This window comes from Perca fluviatilis, chromosome 1, assembly GCF_010015445.1.
Source record: "Perca fluviatilis chromosome 1, GENO_Pfluv_1.0, whole genome shotgun sequence".
In the NCBI taxonomy this organism is placed as follows: Eukaryota; Metazoa; Chordata; class Actinopteri; order Perciformes; family Percidae; genus Perca; species Perca fluviatilis.
Window position 1 is genome coordinate 18,491,639 of NC_053112.1, and position 21,614 is coordinate 18,513,252.

The following is a 21,614-nucleotide window of genomic DNA, read 5'->3' on the forward strand; positions in this document are numbered from 1 at the left end:
GCCAGAGAAATTACTCGACTAACCTAACGGTGACACTGAGCTTGGTTAAAACCATATATGTCAGGCAAGTACTGATCATTTCTCAAAGCGTCTATAATAATTATCAGAACACATTGAGATGTCACATTAATGTAGGGCTATCTAACAAAGTGCATCTTATTTAGCTCTAACAGTTTGGGTTCCTTTCACATAATAAAGTAGGTGGCTGTAGAACCCTAATCTGATGGTGTCAGACACTGCAGTAGCTGTAGGGATCACCTATTTATAGCTTGGGTGTTGTTCATGGGTCCTTTTATAAATTAAGATTTTTTACCAACACAAGCTCAAATTGTTATTGAAATAAGATATTCAGATGCAAATCTATGTGAAATTATGCCTTTTGATGATCCTGATAAAAAAAAGGCCCTCGGGCATCTGCTACACTCGCCCTGTAGCTTGCCTACACCAGGTGTGGGGAAAGGATGACATAGATAGATGCTGTTGGAGGATTCTGACTGTAAAGCTCGTTGGTATACAGACAGTTTGAGTCTCTGTGTGTTTTCATCCAACACCGATTGTAAAAAGATTGTCTTTTATTTCCTGTGATTCATTTCCCACCATGCACGGCCGTCTGCGATCTGTTTAGAAGTCTTGCCAGCTAGACCGCGCCGCGCGTGTGTTAAATTCTGACCAACATTTCTAAAAATAGCTCGCGGTTGACGTCACTTAGCTAAACGTGTATCAGTCGCTTGGCGGCGCGGGAGGGAGTTTTTTTGGGGAAGAGATTGGGGGGGGGGCATTCCTGTCAACCGCTGCTTACAGCCAATAGATATCCTCGCATTCACCGAGATTCCCACGGTTCTGCCGCGCCAAGCCAATGGAGGAGAGCAATCGGAGAAAGTGGGCGCGTACGTCGTCGGGAGGAAAATAATCGCTGATGTTCCCGTCGCTTGCTATTTGTAGGGCGGCGGGACGCTGCCCTTGTTGATGGATTACTAAGGGCCAATCAGAGCGATCCGTGAGACAGCGCCGTAGAAAGGTAGCCAATCCGTAGCAAGACTTAAGCTGTCAATCTACTCCGGTTCTGGCAAGTAGGCGGGACGTTCGCTCGGCTGTAGTTCCGTCATCTCGCTCGTCTCCGAGGCTACAGGGGGCCAATGTTGATTTGGGCAAATTCCCGTCGTTGTCGGACCCCGCCGAGGATTCATTTTTAAAAGCTGGGTTCGGTAACGAAAAGTGGCAGGCTTTTGATTGAGAATATTGCATTCCCGTCGTCGGTATACCTGTTTTTTTTTGGGCTGGGGGAGAGGTGGGGAGCCGGGGGGCCTCGCTCGGAGGGGGCTGCAAGGAGGGACAGGAGAAGACTGAATCCTCCGTGTTCAGGCCAAATGCGCCGAGGTCGGCCTGGCAGTCCAGTGAAGCCCCAGCGACCGAGATACCACAACGATAGCTCCCCGTGGATTTAAACTCTAGCTATATCAGTCGCCGGTGGTTGATGACCGTGGAGTGAGTGAGCCCGCTGCACTATACCGTTACCGTCTCGCCGTGGCACCCCATCACCAGCTGTCAGGCTATCAAAGCTCAAAACCTCGGAGTAAACGCTTGGTAACTGTTACAGCTGGATTTAAGAAATACCGATCAGACCTAATCGAGCTTAGACCGGCTTGACAAGTCTGTAGGGCGGCCAAAAAGCCACGCTTCCCCGTTGACAAGTTGTCATCATGGGCAACGCGCCCACGGCCAGGAAGGGCAGCGAGATGGAAAGCGGTGGGTACCGTCGCCAGTACACACCACTCCTGAGCAGCACCTGCTCGGTTACAGACTCATGAAATGATCAGACGATGTGATAATGCAGGCAATGTTAGCTTTACGTAACAAGCCATACACTGTTATTAGAGGCCTATTCTTGCTTTCCCATTCACTGAGATCCACTTGTATTTCCATGACAAGTCCTTGCTGCAAACGAATGAGCTTGTGCCATGCAAGCTCCAAAGAACCTACATTAGAATATAGGAGCATTGTATGTGCATGTAGATGAAAAGGAAATATCTCTTCAAATGAGGCACAGGCGTAATGTTCAGTGTTAAACTTTGTTTTCAATTTGATTTTAGTGGGTGCATAGGTAGGGTGAAGCAGGATGTAGTACTTTTTCCATAGCCACATCTCTGTATGAGCTGCAAAACAGCCATCAGCAATTGTCTGCAAGCATCTTGGAATATTCACTGTACTGAAATATTGGCAACCTCCCAACACTGTCTGCTGTACTATAAGTCCAATGTAAGGTTGCTGTTATGAAGAAGAATGAACGTATGCTAATGTCTGAGGCAACTGGGCTGTTAGTTATTGAAGTAGTTAGTTACTTGGGCTTTTGTTTTTATAAGGACATATAAGGTACAGACTTTTTATTTTTTTATTTCTAGCAACAGTGAGGCATAATCAATGCATATGTTAGTGTCCATAACATACTTAAGTCTGCCTGTGCTGGATACAATGTGTGTATGCTGCAACCATGCATTGCTATTGAAACAGTGTCCTATCAACCAGATATGTTTTTCAAAGAGTTTATGAAATATGATTTTAGAAGTTCTGAGGTATCCTGCTATTTTTTTTCTGTTTTCTTTAACTCTTTACACAAACTACTAAAGCCTTTCTTGTGATTTTGTCTTCCACAGTCAAGGAGTTCCTTGCTAAAGCCAAAGAGGACTTTCTCAAGAAATGGGAGAACCCTGCACAGGTTAGTGTTCATCTAACACAACAGGAATGTGACATATTTTCTGCATGAATTTGTATGCATAGGAGTTTTTCATTCCAATTCTGTGTGACCAAATCTATCAAATTTACATGTGGTATGCTCTCTACGATTCCTCTTAAAAAATAACAGTTGTCGCTAGGCATGGGCCGATATACGATTCTGACAGTATGATAACCTTCAGCACAAAAATATCACAGTTTCACGGTATTGCGGTATTCCAATACAGCTTTTAACATTTTTTTTTTAAATGTCTGGGTAAAAAAACTAATATTTTTTTGTTTCTTCCATTGAACACAATGTATTTTATTTTTAAACACACTGCACACTGGCAGGGAGACGGATTACTGAACTGCAGTTTCTCTCCTTGACCACTCATGAAAAACAACTTATACCTTAGGAACGGTATGATGGAAAACCTTGTTTTGAAACCTTGACTTTTTCAAACCGCGGTATACCTTGAAACTGGTAACCAGCCCATGCCTAGTCATCGCTATTGGAATTTTAACTTGTTTTTAATATTTATTGTGCACCACAAATTGGTATGTTTTTTTCTGTTCCTGCAGCTTTTTAGGTAAATGTAATTTTCTGTATATTTGTATGGTGACATGAAGCAAGTGGCTCGTAAAATATGTAGGGTGATGATTGAGTTTTATCATTTATTCATTTAGATTGAAATCATATTCTTCTAAGTCTTATCTTTTCTCACATTCCTGTTGTCCAAGTTATTATAATGTTTTTGTTACATATGTGAAGTTTTGTCAAATGTAATGGATAGCATTGCACTGAACATTAAATTGCCTATTTTACATGTAATATTTTATATTCGTGTAATGTGTTTTAGAAAAAATATTCTTGTTATCATGTTTAACTCTATCATCCAGCCCTAGAAATATGATGGAAAAAGTTGGATGTATCCTATACAACGAAGCTATAAGACATATTTTACAGACACCGATAAGAAAATTAAAATACACGTAAGATCTGTATCAAGGTTCTTTACATTATATAGTATATCTATCTTTCTCTTTGACTCACAAAGTTATGAAAAATAACACACTTTAAAAAAATATTTAAACTTTATATCAATGATGTCAATCAGGACAGCTTTTACAGGCTTACAAAATAGTATTAAATATGACTGGGATCTATATTAATATTCTGTACAGTATATGTACAACATATCCAGTATGTACATATATGTATTGAATACTATAAACATAAACCATAAATACCATGTTTCCTATACTATATATACAGTGATTACTTTATAGTATGTAGATAAGCACATATCCCACTCACATACATGTACACTCAGGCATTTGCTTGTCTGTACGAAAACATACATAATATAAAATAGATAGTACATGTAAGCATAGGACACATTAAAAAATAACTACCACATCCCTCACATCCCATTTTCACAAAAAACAACTAACCCTTTTTTTGTTTTGTCTGTTTAGAACACTGCTGGCCTGGAGCAGTTTGAGAGGTTGAAAACCCTGGGCACGGGCTCATTTGGCCGTGTGATGCTGGTGAAGCACAAAGAAACGGGACAGCATTATGCCATGAAGATCCTCAACAAGCAGAAGGTCAGTCTGGGTCAGGAGGGTGTTAAAACGTGACTGTCATTTCACGAAACTTGCAAGATGGTCATAGAAAATATGGAAATTGATATGGAAATTGTACTAAAAAGGCTTCAAACATTTGTGGATATTGGGGAAAAAAAGCCCCCTCTTTGTATGCTGGTGTAAAGATGCAGAGACTCAAATACAGGTGCAAGCCTTTTTCTCCCTTTGAACCTCTTGGAACCAGCTTGTGCTGAAGCAGGCATCAGCTGGAGTGGCAGAGCTGAGGTTGTGATTTTCCATGTTGACTGATTTGGGTATATGGAGAGAAATAAATTCTATTTCCCTCAGTCTGCAGCATTGGTCTTTTGCAGTGTTTGGTGAACTTGTATATTTGCACTTTCTCTGTGTGCTTCAAATGAGAAGTAGAATTGCTAAAAATGTTTTAGGTTAGCAACAGCAGTGTGTAACTGGTTCAAACTGAATTAAGTCATATGAAACGTGTGGGTTTCATATGGTAACAAAATATATGGTTTTTATAAATTAGTGTATAGTTTTTAAAAGAGTTTCATTCTGCTAATTAGGTGTGTGGTTGTGCTAATTGGGTGTAGTGTTTTGAAAACCTGGTCCCTGTTTTCAAACTAGTGCTTAAGCAATTGAAAACTGTAAGAGTTCCTTATATATTTACATATTTTGGAAATATTGTATCTGTCATCTGGTAGGGCTGGGCAATATATCGATATTATATCGATATCGTGATATGAGACTAGATATCGTCTTAGATTTTGGATATCGTAATATCGTGATATGACAAGTGTTGTCTTTTCCTGGTTTTAAAGGCTGCATTACAGTAAAGTGATGTACTTTTCTGAACTTACCAGACTGTTCTAGCTGTTCTATTATTTGCCTTTACCCACTTAGACTTATGTCCACATTACTGATTATTATTTATTTAAGTGTGAAGATATTTTGTTAAAGCACCAATGGTCAACCTAGAATATCGCCGCAATATCGATATCGAGGTATTTGGTCAAGAATATTGTGATATCTGATTTTCTCCATATCGCCCAGCCCTATCATCTGGTATATCATGTTACCTTTAAAGCAGTAGTGTGCCAGGTGAACATAACCAGCATTAAAAAAAAAAAGATATACTTTGAATGTAGATGCTTGCAGATGTTGGCCATGCAATACATTTAATGCCAGGCACTAAATACATTGCAATACAATAAGAATGTGCAGCCTGAATAAGGCAGATTGTGAAGTTTCAGAGCATCTATACACTGCGAAAACTGGAAGAATATGTGTTGATACTGGAGTAAAGATTATGATGGTGATAAAACATCATTGGCAAGTACTTTTTACAATATTGAAAAAAAAATGTATTCTTATAATAAGACCAATATCTAAATCTTTTTTATTATTTATTTGTTCATCAAAAATAAAAAAAATATTATTATTCACATTTATACAGAACTAAAAGTATATGTCATTATAGAAAAATAACAGAAATAGCTCAAAGATATAGCCCAAAACTTTCCCCAACATTTCTTTTTTTTTAAGTACTGTGGCCTCTTGGCCTTCTAAGTTGGCTTTTTTTTTTATCCAAGCCAAAATAATGTTTTTCACTTATTCCTGAGTCTAAAGAAGAACGTAGCTTAAAACAGTGTCTCACAGTGTTATTATTGCATAGAAACAGAAAACATGTTCAACATGTTAAAGCTTTAGTGCGTAACTTGAGTGAAGTTAATTACCTCTTCTGAAGAGTTCATGTTTTATTTTAATCCTCCGTGTTGTCCTTTGCCACTAGCAACTGCGTGGTGGGGGTGAAGCGTGTCATGGAAGGCTTGTGTCATGTGGATGCACCAACATAATTGTTGTCATTACTTAGAATTCATAATGGGGGAGAAAGAAACTAGGCACTATACAGTAGCTTTAAAGAGACCTAAGATTATGCTGCTCTGATAAAACAATAGTTTATTCTTCTTAAAACATGATTTTGTGGACGGATTGGATCAGTGGGTAGAGCAGGTGCACATATACTTGGAGGTTTATGCTTCGACGCAGAGGTCCAGGGTTCGAATCTGACCTCTGATGATTTCCTGTATGCCTTCTCTCTCTCTCTCTCTCCCTCCCCCCATCCCCTTTCTCAACTAGCTGTCCTATCAAATAAAGGTGGAAAAGCCCCCAAAAATATAAAAAGAAAAAACATGATTTCTATTTTGTTATGGTACATTATAAACTCTCCTCCTTCTCCCTCTCTCTTTTTGCCTTTCAGGTGGTGAAGCTCAAGCAAATAGAGCACACTCTGAATGAGAAGAGGATTCTTTTACTTGAGGCTGTCAGCTTTACCAGTGTTGTGTGTGTGTGTGTGTGTGTGTGTGTGTGTGTGTGTGTGTGTGTGTGTGTGTGTGTGTGTGTGTGTGTGTGTGTGTGTGTGTGTGTGTGTGTGTGTGTGTGTGTGTGTGTGTGTGTGTGTGTGTGTTGTGTGTGTGTGTGTGTGTGTGTGTGTGTGTGTGTGGGTGTGTGGGTGGGTGCGGGCCCCCCCCCCAACCCACTTATTTTTTGCTAATCCCCCTTTTTTTTTCTGTGTGTGTGTGTGTGTGTGTGTGTGTGTGTGTGTGTGTTTTTTTTTTTTTTTTTTTTTTTTTTTCTCAAAATAAAATTTTTATTTTTTTTTTTTTAAAAAAATTTTTGTAAAGTTGGTCCATTAAAAAACTAACTCAATGTTTTACCCCAGCATACCCAGTTTTCTTACCTATCACGTGTGTGGACGACACTTCGAACAAACTCGTTATTTTCAAACATGACCTGACCCTTACAGTCTAGGTCAGGGGTCTTCAGCATTTTTTAGTGCAGGGACCCCTTAGGTGAAAGAGACCCGCAGAGCAGGGATCCTCTAACACATATATTGTATACAAATTTAGTTCCAAATTACCATGGGCCAAATGGATGGATGAATAATTATAAAGTATATTAAATAGACGTGTTTCAGTGTTAAACATACATGTGGAAGGCACATTAAATCCTTAAGCGTATGTGTGGCTGGCTACCATGATGGGATACCTTACTTAGTAAGTGTATCATCAATGTTGTGTAAATTAAATGTTTTTTTTTTGTACGAATAGGCCAATTAATCTTTTCTAATAATATGTTGCATTCATGTTAATATATATTTTCAGACGTATTTAAATAAATAAAAAAACTACTCCAAAATAAATATCAATCAATAATTTGGTGACCCCCCTGCAGTAACTCTGAGGACCCCCTAGGTGTCATGGACACCCTGTTGAAGATCTCTGGTGTAGGTCATTACCTTGAATAACATTCTCTATAACGCTTTATATTAGAGAGTCTCACCCTGACTGCCAAAGTCTCTTATTTGTGTATTTGTATGTAAAGGTTTCTATTTGTGTTTATTTTGAGGTAATGTGGTACATTCCTTTTTCAACTGAGAACCCAAACACTGCATGTGAAGTTTAAACCTTTGACTTTGTGTGGTGTCAAATATTCTTTACTTAAAGGGAAAATGTGCCACCTTTAATGTGGATGTCTAATCAGTACTGATTGTATGTAGGGCTGGGACGATATGCTTTTGTCCCGATTCAATTCTTTCACGATACGTGGGTGCTGTTTCGATTTACATTTATTGCGATTCTAGAAGTATTGTGATTCAATAGCATTGAGTATTGTGATTTTCTTTTCCTTCTTTAACAAAAAACAAAGTTGAATAATATACTTCTGGAGACAATATATCATGAGACCTTTTTAAAAACGTATTGTTTTCTAAAAATAATGTCAGTCAGTCTGACATTTATTTAATTTGTAGAGAAGTACATAACATGTATTTTCTGCATTTTGTGCTTCCCGTCTGTTTTGCTGGAAACGGATATGTTGTAGTTGCCATCGGCGGTACCATATAAACAAAAAAAATATTTAGGTGAATCATTGGTAAAAAAATAAATAAAAAATATCTAGGGAAAAGAATTGTTTAAAAATCGTAACAAAAAGTATCACGATACGTACGATTTCCGATATTTTATTTTTTTTCCTACATCTACAGTAATATGTAGGGTATTGAAGAAATACATTCCCCAGTGTGTGCTAAATTGACTGAGTAAGCGAGTTCTCCTGCTCGCAGAGCTGTGGCAGCTGTACCTACATGTACCAGGATGCATTGCACGCGAGGGGGCATGTTGGCGGCTCTCACTCCTCCAGAGGCAGTAAAAAAAAATCCCCCTTCTGGCCTTGTTTGTCTTTTCCAGTTTATCTTTGGGATCCTGGAGAAGGTCTCTAGCACACCTCTGTACAAGTAAATGTGCAATAACTCACATACAGCCCCATGAGAGCTGTCATCTGCGACAGTATCCAGCGAAAACTGCCTATGCTGCGTTCCTTGCAGCAGAATTATTTCATTTCTGTTGTTATCGGAGGTCAATTGGAGCAAAGGCCCCACCAGTTGGTGTTGGCTTTCTGCAGCTCATATCACCCCCGCTGCAGCCTCTCTCTGGCTGAATACAGATACGGCTGACTACCTGAGTCAGTCAAAACACAGAAAAAAATTTTTTCCCCCATAACATCCTCTCGCTGATCAAAACGTAGCTAGTTTGCAACTACCCTTTCTGCCAAAGGTTGGCCGTCGGGTTGGTGTGTCAGAGCCTTAAAAAGAAAAAAATAACTGCCTTAGGCCACAATGTACGGAAAGTTGGAGAACTTCCAAAACTGAGAAAATAATAAAGTGTGAGGGAATTTATTTATAGATTATGAATTTGTCATATTTACAAAACTAAAAGTGTATTAACATGTATCCAGTATACAGTAGTTCTAATGTATATATTGCATATATATGGGCGTAAAATGTCATATATGTCAGTAATTTATATAGTACCTATTGTTTTTTGTAAAAAAAAAAAAAAACCTGCTATCTCTTTATTCTTGTCAATTCTTGTCTAGGTAATTCCTGATGCAATAATCTGTCAATTTGCAATATCATCCTGATCGTCACTTTCATCATCATTGACTATTAATTCTATCAGGGGTGTGTCATCTGCAAATATAGAGTGAAGTGAGCCACAAATTCACAATCTTCTTCAACATTTTCACACTCTAGCTTTGTTGTTGGCTGGCTGTACCCGTACAGGCTAACCCATCTGATGGCCATTCTCCAATTAAAGCCTTATTCGGGTTAAGCTGTTTAGATGCTCATTGGATGCCCTGGATTTGAATATCCTTGATGCCTCAAATAAACCTATTAACAGAATTTTCCTGTCCACGTGTCTCGCCCTGCTCACTGAGAAGAGTCCACAACAAAAACATATTAACTTGGCTTAGTTAGAGTTATTTGACTATTCAAATTGCATTTGCAGGTGTCAACCAAAGGTTGATGCATAGATTGTACAAGTGAGGCTGGCTGCAGTATAGGTCATAAATCCTGTCCCCTCCATTTTAGCAGATGGGACATGGGCCAAACTAAAAAATCAAAGTACACATAAAATAAATTTTTCCTAAAGATAGTACTTCTTGGCAAGCTGATGTTGTTTCAAGTCTTAATTTTTTCTGATAAGTTTGGTTTTTATTTGTTATTTGATGCTATAAAAACGTGGTGAAACATCATGATTGAATGTCTGTGATTGACTTGCGATTGGTCTGGCGGGTGTATGGGCGGGGGGTTTGATACCACGCTGCACTGCCCAATCACTACTGTGCAGACTCTGGCTCCGAAATTTCAAAATGGCAGCACCCAAATCTACAATATTTTGGCTTCACTTTTGTCAGTGGGAGCAAGTGGAGACACGTGGTCCATCTTTATGTACAGCCTATGGTGTCATCCGATAAGCATGTGAAGAATGAAATCCTCCTTGACAATATAAAGCTAGTGTTATTTATCTCGGTGAAAGGGTCTAAAGAACATATGATTTCTACACCAGGTTTTGGAAATATAACACAAAGTGTGTGCTTGTGCGTGTGTGTGTGCGCGCTAATATGTATGTATGTACGTGAGTTAGTGTCACTAACAGGCCCTCTGTCTTCCCTTCCCCAGGACAACACTAACCTCTACATGGTGATGGAATATGTACCAGGTGGAGAGATGTTCTCCCATCTACGGAGAATTGGCAGATTTAGGTTAGTGTCTTAGCAATGGAGTTAACATGAAGTTTACAGCCAGAAGCAATGTAATGGGCACATACAGAGGTAACTTGTGGAGCTCTGTACTCTCAATTCAGCTCTGTTCTCCTCTATTTTATTCTCTTGTAGTCAATTTTATTTTATTCTAAATACAACTCTGTTCTCTTCAGGTTTGTTTAGCTATGTTGACCTCTGTACTGTACTCTCCACTAAACTGCTCTCTTTCTGTCAATCTCCCTGTGTGTGTGTGTGTGTGTGTGTGTGTGTGTGTGTGTGTGTGTGTGTGTGTGTGTGTGTGTGTGTGTGTGTGTGTGTGTGTGTGTGTGTGTGTGTGTGTGTGTGTGTGTGTGTGTGTGCGCGCAGTGAGCCTCACGCTCGGTTCTACGCTGCTCAGATCGTTCTAACCTTTGAGTATCTGCACGCTTTGGACCTGATCTACAGAGACCTGAAACCTGAAAATCTGCTCATAGACCAACAGGGCTACATACAGGTAAACAACACCTGTTGCAATAATATACAAAAGCTGATCATAAATTAATTACTGAAAATGTCATATTCATATGATTTGTCTGCAAAGGCCCACATAAGGTATTAATTAATCTTTATATTGTACATCAGTGGGAGTTCCCAAGTGGTCCTAAACAATGTCACCTACTCTTGTGATGGCTGACATTAGTCTTGCATTGCCAGACCTTCCTCCACAGCGCTGCGGAGGAGGGTCTGGCTAGTCCACACTGCTTTCGGGATAGGAGATTTCTTTAAACCAATCACAACCGCCTTGAGGGGTGCTAAGTGTCGGACACATTGACGGTGCTTCTGCAAAATAGCTTCTGGAAGGAACTTTTTTTGGTGGAACGTGTACGTTTAAAAGTCATGCAACAGAAAACTCAGATTCAACAGATAGTCTAGCTAGCTGTCTCAATTTACCCTGCAGAGATCTGAGGAGCAGTTAACCATAGTCCTCATAGATCGACCGGAGTTTAAAATGCCAACACAAAGAAAGCGGATGGGGTGGGACATCCGCCTAAAAAGGACATCCGGTTGAATTTCCAGCGGTACCTGAACAATCCCGGAAGTGGAATGTCGTCGATATAGACTAGCTGACATTGACGGCTGTTGAGGCTTTCTAAACATACAGGCTGAGCCAGCTCTGTGTGTTTGCTGGGAATTCTCCTCACCCCTTAAATTTTCCGCCTACAGCCAAATCCCCCTATAATTTCCTGCTGTGCACTGTACCCATGGTTTAGTTTGTCCAAAACCCGAGTTAACATCGGTGCAGCATTGGAGAGAAGCCAATGCAGTTGAATTCATATTTATTTGGTCTGCACCTACAATTATTTTCATGATCAGTTCATCTGCAGTTTTTGTTTGATTTTTGGTCTTTAAACAACAGAAAACTGAAAAATGGACATCACAATTTCCTAGAGCCCAACATGATGTCATTACATGTCTTTTCTTGTGTGACCAAAGCCAAAGACATTCAGTTTACAATCTAAGACAAAGAAAAGGAATCTGGAACCATCAAATCTTTGACAATTTTTGCTTGAAAATAACATAAGGAAGGAATAATGTCCGACGATGTGTCTATTAATTCCTGGATTATGGACACCTCGAAGGGCAATATCTCGCTTATAATACCATGGTCACTTACCAAAAATTTAATATTTTCATTCATTTTGCAATCAAATTCAAACATTTTTCACATGCCATGACTTATTTTCCCTGGTAACACCTGGGGGTTTGACTAATACCTGAAACAAGTATTCCCATCCCATAATATTCTTATGCAATGGGAATTTTGTTCACTACCCCAGTAAGTAGGACGAACCTTGGCAATGGGAGATATTTCTAGTCCACTCAGCTCACGGAACCCTTTGGTTCAGCTATGAGCCAGAAAGCTAACGTTATGCTAGGAAGATTCAAAGTCCATAGCATTGCATACGGTTGAAAAACAGTAAATATAATTTGACAGTATGTTTAACAACAAGACTAGCTAGCTCTCCAGTCATGTGATTGTACCCAAATCAATATCAAGATTTTCACAAACAAATGAGAATCCATGTGTACTGTACGCCGCAGCCTGAAGAAGCGAGTTGAACAGCAATTGGGATGTGAGGCACTGAAGACTCACATACAGTGTTGTAAATCCATCTGCATTGGTCAAGCACTGCCTCCCCTGCCTCAGCCCACTTATTATGGTTATCATAAACTCCTCTCTCACATCTGGAACAGTTCCCTCCTCCTTCAAAGTCGCCGCCATTACACCTATACTTAAAAAACCTGGCCTGGATCCTGACAACCCCAACAATTTCCGGCCCATCTCTAACCTACCTTTTCTATCAAAAATCCTGGAACGCTCTGTTGCCTCTCAACTAAAACATCACCTTCTTTCCAATCAACTCTACGAAACCTTTCAGTCTGGATTCCACTCTCATCACTCTACTGAAACTGCACTACTCAAAGTAACAAATGACCTCCTGCTTGCTTCTGACTCTGGTTCCCTCTCTATTCTACTCCTACTTGACCTCTCTGCCGCTTTCGACGCCATTGACCACTCCATCCTTCTACAACGTCTAAAAAATCTGGGCATCTCTGGTTCAGCGCTCTCCTGGTTCACCTCCTACCTCACCAACAGATCTCAATTCATATCCATCAACGACTGTACGTCCCATACCATACCGGTCAATCACGGAGTCCCTCAAGGTTCAGTGCTAGGTCCCCTTCTGTTTATCCTGTATATGCTTCCCCTTGGACTTATTCAAAATCACGGACTCAAATTCCACAGTTACGCAGACGACACACAACTATACCTCAGCACTAGATCCATCACTCCTGCCACAGTATCAACCATCACAAAATTCCTCTCTGCAATAAAAACCTGGATGACTGGCAACTTCCTTAAACTCAACTACAACAAATCTGAAATCATCATCATTGGTCCAAAATCACTACTCGCCTCCTCCCAAGATTTCGCTCTCTCCATCGCTGGACATACAGTCAACACCTCACTCCAGATCCGAAATCTTGGTTTCATTATTGACCCCACACTCACTTTTAAGCCCCATATCCGTCATATCACCAAAACTGCCTTTTTCCACCTACGTAACATTGCTCGTCTTCGCCCCACCCTCTCGACATCTGCTGCTGAAACTCTCATCCATGCATTCATTACATCAAGACTTGACTACTGCAATAGCCTCCTATATGGTCTCCCTTCATCTGTTTTACAAAAACTGCAATACGTTCAAAACTCTGCTGCTCGCCTCCTCACCCACACCGGTTCAAGACAACACATCACCCCTGTCCTTCAACAGCTTCACTGGCTCCCTGTACAACAGCGCATCCATTACAAAGTTCTACTCATCACCTACAAAGCTCTCAATAATCTGGCCCCTCCATACCTCACAGACCTCTTACAGCACCATCGCCCCTCCAGATGCCTTCGCTCAGCTGACTTAAACCTCCTCAAACCCATCACCAAATCAACCCACCAAACTTTGGGGGACCGAGCCTTTGCAATAGCTGCCCCCACCCTCTGGAACTCACTCCCCATCCACATCAGAAACACGGACTCACTGAACACCTATAAAAAACTGCTCAAAACTCATTTGTTTCAGTTGGCCTATCCATAATTTACAATAATCACTCATCTTGTTTGTTTGTTTGTTTGTTTCTTTTGTTTGTAAAGCGTCTTTGAGTTCCATGTAAAGCGCTATATAAAACTTATGTATTATTATTATTATTATTATTATTATTAAATAAGATGTTAGCTTGTGAACGTATTGCACATATTTATTTAGAACAGTGATCAGACAATTTCACTGGAACTACTTAGTAGGTTTCCCTTAACAGGTTTGGACACCCTACAGCATATCAGAATCGGGTATTCACCCAGACCATGGTATAAATGATGAATAGATTATTGTAAGGTATTTTATTGTGTTACCTCTCAGTTGAAGGGTAAGAGGAAGTTACAGTAAACCACAGAGCTTTTATTGTGAGGGGAATAAAGAGTTGTAATGACTGGCTGTTGACTGTGTTGTGGGTTAATAAAGTGAGACGTGCAGTTCTGTCTATGTTCTGGCATTGGAAGCCCGTGTTTTCTTTATTTTATAGTCAAACCTAAGTCTGGGCAACATAATAAACCATCAGTTACATTATCAAAGAGGTTGCTGACTTATTTTCTTTCAATAACCTAATTGATTAATTTACTTATTATTTATTGGCCAAGTAATCCGCTCTTGTGTACAGCAGCTAACATTAGCCAAGTAATCTAGCTAGCTAGCTAATGTTTGCTGTTGATACAACCGAGCAAGATGTAGTTCACCACAGCATCACATTCCCCAACATTTTACAAAATGTTGGGGAATGTGGAGTTGTTCTTCATTTAATGCAGGGATGAAATACACAGATAAAACCTAAATGTGAGGCATTCTAACTTTAGCATTTGCTAAAGTATTTTCAGCTATTTGCTGCTAGCTCGATCTGAGTGGCTTGGGATAGTTATGAAATGTTATATGAGCTATTGTTACCATTGTTATAATATGCAGCCACAGGAGTGTCTCTGTAGAACTGTATCAGTTACATACAGTAACAGGAAAGACACAAGTTATGTGTAGAATTTACAGAAGATAATTTGCTTAAAAAGAGAAAACTGGATATTATTTAATTTTGTCAATCATTGGTTATTTTCACAGTCGTCATAAAGTCATTGGGATGCCAGGACAAAACGTAACACAGCTTTACAGTCGAGGCCACGGGGATCAAACAGTCAGATTTTAAAGAGAGTGGGTTCAGCTCTGTTTTCCATACAAGTAGTTGCACACAGTTTAGCAGTGCATTGCATGAAAATAAGATGACAGATTATTTAAATAAACAGAACATTTTGAAATGTATTGATGCATATTTAGAAAGATGGGTGTCCCAGAAATACAAACAATATAACTGTGTTTGCCCCACCCCTCAATCCGTGATCTCACACATACATGAAAGCATCTAGAAACTATCAACAACTACCCAGAGAGTGCACAAGCGCAGCTATGATGCCAGTGTTTATTTTGCAATTTTCTGCGTTTGCTGAGTTGTGTGCTGGCACACTTAGGCTGTCTTGTAGCACAGAATATGCTGCCCTCTAGTGGTAAACGGTGAAATAACAACAGGGGAAAGATTCCATTGTTTCCCCAAGATCCTTGCTCTACTCCCTCTCTGTTGCTCTGTCTATGATTTGTCTCTCCTTTCTGCTGCCTTTCATCTGCTAAAACTCAGCAGGGCACTTTGAGATTGTGTCTGCTTATTTTGTTCGTTGTCTTACTCTCATTATTTGTCATTGCTCTTTCTTTTCCTCTCTCAGGTGACAGATTTTGGCTTTGCCAAACGTGTAAAGGGCCGGACCTGGACACTGTGTGGCACCCCAGAATATCTGGCCCCAGAGATTATTCTCAGCAAGGTGAGCCACCATAGTTTTTATCTTGTGAACTGTCCGCTGTGTTTCCTTTCAAAACGAGATATTCTGCTTTTGAACAAACAGTGACACCAACTTGTTGCACAACACATTACAACACTTTTCTTACAGGATAGTTGTTCATTTGAAGAATTATAACACATGGTTGCTGTTATTTCAGAAGTATTGATTCAAAACTTAAAGTGGTATTCATGATCCTACCAGCCAGAGGATGTTGATGTAGGATTTCAAACCACGCTGGGCATGTGGGTTAAAGGAGCATCTATGGAGCGCACACAACTCAGATGTTCCTCAAAACAAGATGTAAACAGTGAAACATGCATTAAAGGACATTTTTAAAATGTTTAACATGCTGTTGTTAACTACTGCATTTGACAGTGTATCACGTGGTGGGGAACAAAGCTGTGCAAATATTTGTCAAGGTTCGACTAGATGTTGTTTGGTGCTATATGTAAATACAACGTGTGACGATCATCATGTAGGATGCCCTTGAATAGTTCTCATGTTCATAATATCACAATTTTTTTTGACTAATTCATTACTGCTAAGGACATGCTGTATATAACAATCATATATTTTCCCTCTGAACCTCTAGATGGGTTGCACAGACTGTTAGAAAAATAAGATGTATAGGATGAATGAAGTTTAACAACGCAAAAAAAAAAACATTTTCAAAAACAACATTTAAAATGTTATCTGGATTAACTGTCTATAATAATCTCTTCTTCCCTCTCCTTTCCTCCTTCCTTGTTACATCCACCAGGGGTATAACAAGGCCGTAGACTGGTGGGCGCTGGGCGTACTCGTCTATGAAATGGCAGCAGGGTACCCGCCTTTCTTTGCTGATCAGCCCATTCAGATCTATGAAAAGATCGTATCAGGGAAGGTGAGCCTGACTCTCTGATTTCCACTTTGTCCTGCATTTAATATCTATTTGTAACATTTGGAGTATACCCACGCCTCATCCACAGTCCCTGACTTCTTTCTTCTGGTTTATTGTAGAAAATGTTTCAGTGTGGTTTATTTTCATAGTATAGCCCAATTTTAGGAATAAACAAAACTGTTAGAATTAATCCTCAGCGGCAATTTCAATTTTGGGTCAAGCATGCCTCTGTACACTTTGAAGGCAGGTACTTTACATAATACAGTATGATAGACCATTCCAATTTAGAAAATACTGCCTTCTGTCTTATTTTACTTTGCTGACTGATTTTACTTTTTTTTCAGGCTGATAAAGACATATTCAGTTATTTTTCTGTTGGATTTCAGCCAAATGCATCTCTATTCTGTCCTAATAATATGCTTTTATTTACGGAGACACTCTGTAATGATTCTGTTGCATGTCAGGGGTGCACACATGGGGGCAAAAAGATGCACAACACAAACACACCCACTCATGCAAAGGCCTTTTCACAGTCTATTACATTTATTACAGACAGACTGTTGTAGCAGATGTCAGCAGTGGTGGCCTGAAGGTTAGAGAAGCAGGTTTGTTCCTATAAATCTGGGTGGGGCAAGTGAATGAGCAGCACTTGCCTCTCCCTCATTTAAACCACTTCATGTTCCCTTGGGCAGGCCTGTGTGAATGTGAGTAACTGACTGAGTGTCAACAAGGCATTCTCAGCCATACTTACCTGCTTTAATAAAGGCTAAAATAAAATAAAAAGTTTGTGCCAGAAGATTTTACCAAGGAAACACCCATCACTGGCTTTTTCAATCACAACTGTAATATATGTCATGAAGTGACTTTCAGTTGAATTATTCTTGTGTTATATCAAACAGCAGGAGTATGAAATTAGATATTTATTTGAATATACATTTTTTTCTTCAGCACATTTTGCATTTTTTTTCCCCCCAACATTATTCGTCAATCCACACACTCGCACCTGGAAAATGACTAGTTGAGGGAGGTGAAGCATTAGTTACTTACTCTTTCTGTACAGTTGTATTTAAATTGCGAGAGATTCATAGACTGCATCTCCGAATTCTACTGCTGCCTCATTCTTCTTCTTGCCTTCTGTCTCAGGTGCGTTTCCCATCTCACTTCAGTTCAGACCTGAAGGACCTCCTGAGGAACCTGTTACAGGTGAAAGCAAATATCTCAGTCATTCTGATGTTAAGGCTGCCTTTACTTTGTTGTGTGTTCTGAATTTATTCTAATGGAAAAGTGAGAAAAATTTGTCGCTATTATCCTCAGGTGGATCTAACAAAACGTTACGGCAACCTCAAGAACGGGGTCAACGACATCAAGGGACACAAATGGTTTGCAACCACTGACTGGATTGCCATCTACCAGAAAAAGGTAAGTGTGGCTGTGAGTTTTAAACTTTGTAGATGTGTTAACTTCCCTTCTGTAAAGTACTCTCCTTAATTGACGCTTTTAATTGTCTTCAGGTGGAAGCTCCCTTCGTCCCCAAGTTCAAAGGACCAGGCGACACCAGCAACTTTGACGACTACGAGGAGGAGGAGATCCGTGTCTCTTTCACTGAGAAATGTGCCAAGGAGTTTGCGGAGTTCTAGAGTTAGAGAGCGAGAGAGGAAGAAAGAAGGAAGTAGGGAAAGTCAAAGGTAGGCTGGTCAAGTGGGAGACGTGAGGAGAGAGTACTGTCTCCTGTCCAATCACAAGCACCAGCTACAAAAAGAGGGGGGGAAATGGGATAGAGAAGGGAAAAAGAGCAAGGACACTGACAACCAGCAGTGTTGCCTTTTCTGTTGCGTTTCTGTTGTATTTTATTTATTATTCTGTCTTATTTATGGATCCCTTTACAACGAAGGTTTGCTTCAGATTCATGAGTGTTGGGAACCCCACTTATCTAGAGTTGCCTCTAGACATTTTCACCCAAGATCTGCCCTGCTCTTTTATTGTTGCATTCATAATTTAGTCACTTTTGGGCCATATCACAGAAATCAGTCAGTCTGTTCTAATCTCCTGCAGTCTGTTGGTCATCACATGAAGCCCATTGAGTCATACAAGTTGAGGTCTCAGTCTGCACAAAGCTTTCTTAAATTTAAACTGATAACCGGCTAACTTGCTCTCTCTTTTGTGAGCAAGAGGAGCATCAAAGTGACCATTTAAATGAATCACACACATGCACGTAAATAACTTTTATGTTTTGCAGTCCTTTTTCTTTTAAATATTTAAACCTTCACCGTTTCATATCATAGACGGCATACGTCGAGTCACTGGCATGATTGGCCAAAAGAAAAACGTAAAGATGATGCATTGTGTGCTCAAACAAGTTTCGGTCAGAGACAAATGACACTTGTTGCTTGTAAAAAGATAGTAGTGACACTAATGATATCATGTCAGGCTAACAAACAAGGAAATTTGGATAAGGGAACGTAAATATCTCAGTTTTAATGGTGTTGTGAAGGAACACCATAACATAATGGTATCTCAGGTTTGAACATATCACTTAATAAGACATTTTATCAACATATAGCATTGGGATTAGCAGGTAAAGAAGATGTGTGCGACACTTGCTTATGATATAGATTTGGGAATTCAAAGTTCTGGTTAGCACTAAGAGGAACGCGCGGGACTACCTTGACTTTGGGTTAGCGTATTCCACAGTTTCCCCTTCCAGAAGATTTGGTTTTGCTAACTCAACATCTCTGTTTGGTATTAAAAGCACTCACTGTCTCTGCTCAGAGCTCACTTACTAGTCAAGTTGATGCGGCATTTTGAATCAACCGTTTGGCCTTTCCAACTCCAACTAAGGGAGACTATCTGAGGCAGGCTACCTCAAACTGCTTCTGGCTGGTGGTCAACGGAGCACTTTGACCAGTCATTGAAGGCAGTCTGGATAGTGTGCTTTATGGTTTTTTATAGAGACCTGTGTTTATGTTCATCTCCCCAGCACCCAGCTCTCCTCTTATCACTTGCAAAGTTGGACCACATGTTTTAAATGTGAAAGCAAACTCTATTTTAATCTCTGTGTTTACATGCACAGTTTAATTTAGAATTGTATGTGGTGGTGGTGATGATGGTGTAAAGTTGGAATGGAACAAGTTTAAGATGGTGCACCTGGAGTTGATTAGAACTAGTACTGAGAAGAGACAAAAATGATCTTAGTGCACAGTATACAAGCTGCCTGTACAGTGCATGACACATACAGTATCTTTTCAAGTGTTCAATGCCTCCTTATAGCTCCAGAGCTATGATGGCAAAGGACTCAAGCAATGCCCAAAATGGTGGTCATTGTAGGATTTGGTCATTCAGAATTTATAAAACAAAACAAAGTGACACTGGTGTCTGTTTCAAACATTCAAATGCCTTTTTCATAGCTGTTTAATGTGCCACCATAATGAAAATATTCTGTTTTGGTTCAGACAGGTGCTCTGGTTTTCTGCGATTGCTTTAAAATCCAGATATTTTTGATTCACACGAGTCCTTCCTGTCCAAAACAGTTTAGATATGGGGAAATATAGTTCAATATGTACAGTATAACTGTGCTGTAATATTACATGGCCCCAGGTTTGATTTAAAGACAAATCAATTTATGAATATGCACCATGTCAGCACAGCATTAGAAGAATTAATGAAGGTCTTAAAGGGCCATTCATTCAGTATTGCACTTCCATAAAACTTGCAAGAGACGTGCAGCAGAGGCCTAGATATCCAAATTTGATGCCGTGTTCACATCATATGGGATGGACGGTAGCGATTGGAAAGATTACCATGTCCACTTGTGAGCGTTGACACCATCTGACAACTTTTCACAGGCTGAGGAGTAGTCCCCTTTACTAGTTAACTGACTTTGCATGTAAAATCAATGGGGTCCAGGACCTCTCTGATGGGGCCTCAAGATGAGCTAAAGAAACAGGATCCATCTAAAGTCCCTTCATAATGTCAGCTGATATTGTGCTTTAGTAATGTATATTCCTAAACAAAGTTAATTTTACACAAATTACCACAAACAAGCTTCCTCAGTGACCCTGGGGCTTTTGGGGACATGGGGCCCGGGGCAGTTGCTTAGTTGGTAATACAACCTGGCCAATTTCCAGTAAAAAGGTTTTTGACTGATTGGTTTTCTATCAAAGAACTGAGTCACATACAAGGCAACCGACTTGTGACCAAAAGGGTTCATCCCCTCCCCTATATACCCCTACTTTTCACATTCATCTTTCTCATTGAGAGAGGTGAAACAGCTGAAAGACATTTCATTGATCACTCTGAAGTCAAAATCATATTGGCAGATAGACGGGCCTGAGCTGCAAGGTGGATACATACCTACTTGTAGTTGGTTATTATGTACTTATTTACCAACCTTTATTATTATTATTATTATTATTATTATTATTATTATTATTATTATTATTATTATGGCATTATTGTAAACCACTTGTTGAGACTTCACATTCGCTGTATTTCCTCCATGTCAAGTTTAATGTTGACTATATCATCATGGACAAAATGTTTGAAGTTATGATACAATATTAGTCTGTGTCTTCTCGATGTTTTTTTGCAGTAATACAACTTCCTCTCAATGCAGGCACAATGCTGGTACATACTGTCGCACTTTTTAGGGAAATGAGACCCCAATGTAAACCATGTTAACCCCCGCCACACACACAGACACACTGCAAAAGGAAGCAAGTCACGGGAACAGTGACATAAAAACACGATGTGTAATATTTTGCAACATGAGTATCATTCCAATAAAGTTTTACTTGTAAAAATTTACTGAACTTGGGTGTGCTTCCTGGGTGTGTTTATTTGATAGTTCAG

The 21,614-nt window shown here is 39.7% G+C and overlaps 1 protein-coding gene across 1 annotated transcript; it reads left to right on the forward strand.

The window, feature by feature from the left end:
• The first annotated feature begins 1,024 nt into the window (after positions 1-1,024).
• On the forward strand, positions 1,025-21,574 carry LOC120555862 (cAMP-dependent protein kinase catalytic subunit alpha-like). The gene is made up of 11 exons (XM_039795009.1): positions 1,025-1,746; positions 2,652-2,713; positions 4,192-4,320; positions 6,575-6,652; positions 10,298-10,419; positions 10,786-10,912; positions 15,773-15,868; positions 16,647-16,769; positions 17,910-17,969; positions 18,081-18,185; positions 18,278-21,574. Exons 1-11 carry the CDS (start codon positions 1,701-1,703, stop codon positions 18,401-18,403), a joined length of 1,074 nt encoding a protein of 357 aa, XP_039650943.1. The 5' UTR covers positions 1,025-1,700; the 3' UTR covers positions 18,404-21,574.
• The last annotated feature ends 40 nt before the right edge of the window (positions 21,575-21,614 follow it).

Excerpts from the sequence above, each read along its gene's own strand:
- LOC120555862 (XM_039795009.1), top strand. The coding sequence starts at position 1,701 with ATGGGCAACGCGCCCACGGCCAGGAAGGGCAGCGAGATGGAAAGCG. Across the intron at positions 16,770-17,909 it reads AAAAGATCGTATCAGGGAAG|GTGCGTTTCCCATCTCACTT; the intron begins GTGAGCCTGACT and ends CTTCTGTCTCAG. Across the intron at positions 18,186-18,277 it reads TTGCCATCTACCAGAAAAAG|GTGGAAGCTCCCTTCGTCCC; the intron begins GTAAGTGTGGCT and ends AATTGTCTTCAG.